The sequence below is a fragment of the Hippocampus comes genome, unplaced genomic scaffold, assembly GCF_001891065.2.
Source record: "Hippocampus comes isolate QL1 unplaced genomic scaffold, H_comes_QL1_v1.1 scaffold314, whole genome shotgun sequence".
Classification (NCBI taxonomy): Eukaryota; Metazoa; Chordata; class Actinopteri; order Syngnathiformes; family Syngnathidae; genus Hippocampus; species Hippocampus comes.
In genome coordinates this window covers 552,883-558,502 of record NW_017805152.1, presented here as the reverse complement: position 1 = coordinate 558,502, position 5,620 = coordinate 552,883, and the positions used below count along the sequence as shown (strand labels likewise).

General features: G+C 43.8%; 1 protein-coding gene across 1 annotated transcript; it reads right to left on the bottom strand.

Moving 5' to 3' along the window:
• Window positions 1–117: 117 nt before the first annotated feature.
• On the bottom strand, window positions 118–5,248 carry LOC109514895 (alpha-1,6-mannosylglycoprotein 6-beta-N-acetylglucosaminyltransferase B-like). The gene is made up of 3 exons (XM_019868332.1): window positions 5,152–5,248; window positions 2,452–2,561; window positions 118–342 (listed from the first exon to the last, which is right to left on the bottom strand). The coding sequence occupies exons 1-3, from the start codon at window positions 5,232–5,234 to the stop codon at window positions 254–256; spliced, it is 282 nt and encodes a 93-aa protein (XP_019723891.1). The 5' UTR covers window positions 5,235–5,248; the 3' UTR covers window positions 118–253.
• Window positions 5,249–5,620: the final 372 nt, after the last annotated feature.

Sequence of the window (5,620 nt, the reverse complement as noted above, 5' to 3'; positions counted from 1 at the left end):
AACACACACACACACACACACACACACACACACACACACACACACACACACACACACACACACACACACACACACACACAGCTCCAGCCAAAGGCTATATGGTACCTTCGGCCACTTGAAATGTACCAATCTTGACGACCCAGAACTCCACGAGGAGTGTTTGTCTCAGTTCGTATTACAAAAAATCTCTGCTGCACAGAGACGGACAAAAAAATGTGTTTTTCTGTGTGCAAAATAGTTTTGCAATCCACACTCAAGGCAGACTTACATCCATCTTGCCGGGGCAGTCTGGATAATGAGGGTCTTTTGGAATGTCACACTGTCCCAATGTTCCTTCCCTAACTGGAGACAAGAAAAGTCGGCGGTTATCAGAGCTTGTAGGCACACAAAAGCACATCTCTCTCGACCTCATTTCAGCCAGCGTCAAAAGATTTAATAGTGTGTTTTGCTTTTTCCTTTGGCTTTCTGTGACACGTTTTCTGAAAGGAATGTGGGAACAGAAGAAAGGGGACAAAAGAATATCCTACACAAGTTAATGCCAATGCCAGTCAAGTAAGGGGACTCACATTCAAAGCAGAAACACATTTTCTTCAGCCTTACAAAGTGTTTCGGTGTCATGCTAGTCAAACATCTGTAGTCATATGGATGACCGAGCGGACGTTTTCTTTATCTATTTAGCAATGGCCAGTTCTGTACGGTCATTTTGCGCCATTCCCAGCAGTGAGGTTTGGATTTTCTTTGACGGGTATCATATGTATTTGAGTTCTGCCTTGCGCTTGTATGACAAGAAGCAGGGAATGAAGCTGTAGACTGCTCCCTCTATTAAGTTTCACCGACTAGCGAGCGACCAACTGGATGAATGTTCTTAACAATATGTTCCACGTTGCTCCACTATTCTAAACACGGCGTCCTGATTCATATTGTGTTTGTAGAATATGAATTCGGCAGTAAAATTCACCCATGTTGATCCATCGCAGGTGGCGGCCATTTTGCCATTTGTTGTCGACCGAAAATAACATCACGGTTGCTCAGGGTTCGGGTAACGACCAATCACAGCTCATCTCGCAAACATCACACGACCAAACCTCGAAAACAGGTGAGCCATGACGGTCGTTCCCGCTGAGGCACTGTGATATCGTTTTCAGTCGACAGCAAGTGGCAAAATGGCCGCCCCCTTGGGATGGATAAAAACTGCTTCATTCATATTCCACAGATGCAGCATTAAGCGGAAGGTCATGTTTGGACTCGTGGGTGTACACGGAATATAATAACAACAAAGAAAATGTTTTTACGTGACTTCTACTCAAAGGAGTGTTTTATATTTTTCAGTACTGTAGTTGCATGGTGAATTTCTCTTGATACTATTCAGCGCGATGACAATTCATGCTGTTCAATGTTCCTGAAAACACTGCTTTGTGTCAATTCAAGTTTTTTGAAAAAGGCTCCGTTTTGCCCCTAATATTTTGTCCGGTGCACGGATTACCGCTTCTTTGTCAACAAAGACAAATTAGGGCATATACTGTAAGTAGCTACCAAGCTCATGCAAGTTATTGGCCTAACATGGCTCATGTGGCTTAATGACCATGTCAGGTTTTATTATCCCTTAGCCACCTTTGCAATGCCCCCCCTCTCCCCAGCCCCTTTCTCAATTAATTCACTCTGTCTTTATTTCTCTGCACCTCCTTCCCGTCTCCATCCGTCCTTCTCCTCACATCCCCGACACTAGTGAGCCCAATTAGGGGAGCGCTTGCAGCTTCTCCACCATACAGCACCTCATCAGTCACGAGGTCTTATTAGCATGATAGCAGCATGACTTAAAAAAAGAAACTTTCTGTAACGCTGCACTTGGATCAAGCTCATTTCAATGTTATCGGACGTTATGACACATTAACGAGACGGCCTGCTGGATTGTTGTCACAAAGAGCAGCGTGAATTAAAATGTGATTTTTGCTTCGTACCCGACGCAGGAATCGAAAGTGACAGCTCATGACAACGCCGACAGAGCCGCATGGCTTCAGCCTCAAAGATCATTCATCATCATGATTTAAATATCCTGCTTCGAGTGTTCTAACGCGAGCGCACTGGAGAACGTGTTGTGGCGCGCGGAATCACCTGAGTGCTTCAAGTTATGACACAAATGAAGGTTTCGCTCTTTGAATGGGCAATGTGTCGTGAAGAATGCCTGCCATGTTTTGTGAGCTCAACCGGCAAGTGCAAGTTACTCATAAATTGTGCATTCAAGAACAGTCAGACTTTGACAGTTTGACTCGCGCGTGCGGGCAGGAAAGTGTTTTCCAAATTGCAAGGATTTGAAATGGACGGCTGGGATTCATCTGAAGGGCGACCGCTTTAGTTGACATTCCCGAGGTGCGAGAGAGCAGGACAGGTGTGTGCGGCCGTGTGTACGTGCGCGTGCGTGTTTGTGTGAGGAAGCTCTGGTTTCAATGTCACCTTTTTTGCTCGCGATGCTGCGCTGCAGAATCTGCTCGACCCTCCCTGCCATGTCCGACATGTTCTGGGCGATGGCCTGGATCCGCTCCACCAGACCGATCGGCTGAATTCTGACAAAAAACGAGGACATGCACAGACAAACAACGCCTAAGCACATCTCATATTCCGGATTCATTTTTCAGAGTGAAAAATTCCACGCTGGAAATAACACTCAAAAACATCGGGCTTCGTCATGATTATTTTCAACATTATGAATGAAAAGTTTCGTCTTGGGCTAAACAGATGTGTTGTGTTGAATCGACATTTTTTGCACAAGAGTTTGTGTGTAAAAGGAAAAACAGGCTTGCTGCCTGGATCACGTTCAGAAAAATCCCCTCATTGTTGAGCATTATACATAAATTGCATGACTTATAAATGTTTTGTTTTCTAATGGGACTGGGAAACCGAATATGGAGATGCCTTGACGCATGCGGCGAGCGTATTTGCAATATTACAGCGGGGATCTCAAAAGACATGCATAATTCTGGAATTAATAATACTTAAAAACCAATTTGTCAGGCGTTTTCATTAGCAAGTGACTTTTTTTTTTCTTTCATTATCACAGTAAATTCCGAAAAGACGAATTGACTTTTGTGGATCTTGGCCTAGATGATGTAAAATACGCTCTTACATTTTTAACTTGTGGGAGAGTGGGAGTACTGAAGTATTCATAAATAACCACAAACCTTTTCATACACACGCACACGCACACGCACACACACACACACACACTTTGTAATCTACTGTATTGTGTGCGCTTGAATGATTCATACAAATCAATCTGCTAACAGGCAGTATACTGTATAGGAAAAGAAATGGCTCTATTTCCAAAGGAGTAACTAATTGGCATTTTTGATGTCATAATCGGTTTCCTCTTCTTTTTCTTCTTTTTCTTTTTGGGGATATTTATTTCAACGAAAATATCGACTTTTTATTTGGTGTGATATGAATGATCTACACACGCTTTCTTGTTGAGAGATAATATGGAAGAGATTAGCGATCGCATAGTTCGACAGGTATCCTCGCTTTTTTTTTTCCCCACACGCGCTAAATTGTCTGAACAAGGCTGCTCTTCCCTTTAAAGAGTTCCGCTTAATGAGCTCCCTCTCTCTCTCTCTCTCTCTCTTTGCCTCTCTCTGAAAATCTCTTCAAAGTAATGGAACGGCATTTCTGTTGGGTTCTGTGGGCGCCGAGCTCATTTGCATAGCTACATTCAAACGCAGCGTACACTTTTATTTCTCCTCACTGGTCCGGGAAGACATGATAGGGAAACATTGTCCTTTATCCTCTCCATCGACAGATTAGCAAAAAAATGAAATGCCATTCGTGCAGACACACAACAGCAGAACGGGGATAATCAAGTACACGCGCAGGCACACGCACGCAGGCACAGCGAAAGCGATCATAGCAACACAACGGCTGCGTCTCCGGGGCGCGCCGTTGATTAACCGCGTTCGTCAGATGAAATGGAGGTTGGCAGTATAATCATTCAGAAAATTACAAGCGCCAAATTGGTGGCCTTTGCCACCGCCACATTTGCCGTCGAGTCTATCAAGCGCCAATTAAATGTTTTATTTGAAATCTAATGACTGAATTCCAAAAGGTATTTTGGTCGAGAATTGATCATTCAGTCAATGAGCGGGATGAAAAATGAGAACATTGACCAAACTTTTTTTTTTTTTGCATGCGCAAGAAACGCGGCAAAGTGGAAGAGAGACTTTTACCCACCAGCACTGCATCACCAACTTCATATTTGATCCCTGGCGGATGGGCACATGTGGTAAACATGCGTGCATCTCTGTCTGACTGTATTGCCGTCATTGCATCACACACATGCAAGATGCAATCGCAACGTCATGATTTGGATCCTCACGCTCCTCCAAAGAGAGCGATGAGTACGCGGAGGCCAATTGTTGAGCCACACCAATGTTGCTGCGCGAGAGGCAGAATTATTCCATGTGGGTTTTCCTGTGGGCTTCTAAAAAAAAGCACTTGTACCACTTTCGGGTCACTTCAGATCAAACGCATTCCCCTGTATTACAGTGTACGATGATGTATTGTAACTTATTATGCAGTTGCATGCAAGAATGGACAAAAGGTAGAAAAAAAAAAGTATTGCCGGCATGGAAGCATGATGGCCAGTACATAAACAGGAGGGAGCCTCCTTTACTCAAACCCATGAGTAGATTCAAGTATGAGAGGTCTGTTGCTATGGCAACCACACTCAAATCTGGGCTGGCGGCTTTGTTAAAGAGCAGTGCTCTTATTGGTGTCTTTGGCCACTTTGTGTTCACCTGCATTTAGCGATGCCGTCGAACTGCAAATTATTCCGAGGTGAAGTTTTACTTGATGAATGGACATTTTTTTTAGTGGGAAATGACTGGCCAATGCGCAAAGTGCGGTTTCTCACATTTGTTTGTTGCAAGTATTGAAAGTGAACATTTTTCTTTCTGAATTAGCTTTCCTTACGCTTGCTTAAGAATTGAAGCTAGAGGGACCATTGACTGGCCATTTTTTCCATATGGAATCACCTGTCATGATCCAATAGCGACAGTACATCTTAAAAGTGGCCTGGACACCAAAACATATTTGCTCCTATGAGATAAGTGCAACGTTCGCAGAGCGGAGAGTGAAACAGTCAAGTAGATGTGCTCGGTGTACCTGTCTAGGACGGAGGCGAGCTCATCCAGCTTGTGGGTTTCAGTGGTGTTACCCAGTCGAGACAGAGTGTCCATCCGCTTCATAATGACTTCCAGCATGTCGCCACCAAATAATAAAAATCAGGGGGGGGGTGAGGGGGGGACCGGGGGGAGGAGGGGGGGGTGTCAAAAATGATCACAAAATAATAGATTAAAAGTGAACAAAATAAAATGCATGCTCATGATTTCAATTTAATTTCTATCATCACTGAAGCTAAAACACACTTAGACCAATCTTTTGTTTTCTAGAGCCGCTCTGTTGTAAGTACATTCATTCATTACTAAATCAACAGTTTTCTGGGAGCCAGAATTTAATTTCTATCATCACTGAAGCTAAAACACACCGAGACCAATCTTTTGTTTTGTAGAGCCGCTCTGTTGTAAGTACAGTGTAGCCCCCCCACTGTCCTTCATTACTAAATCAACAGTTT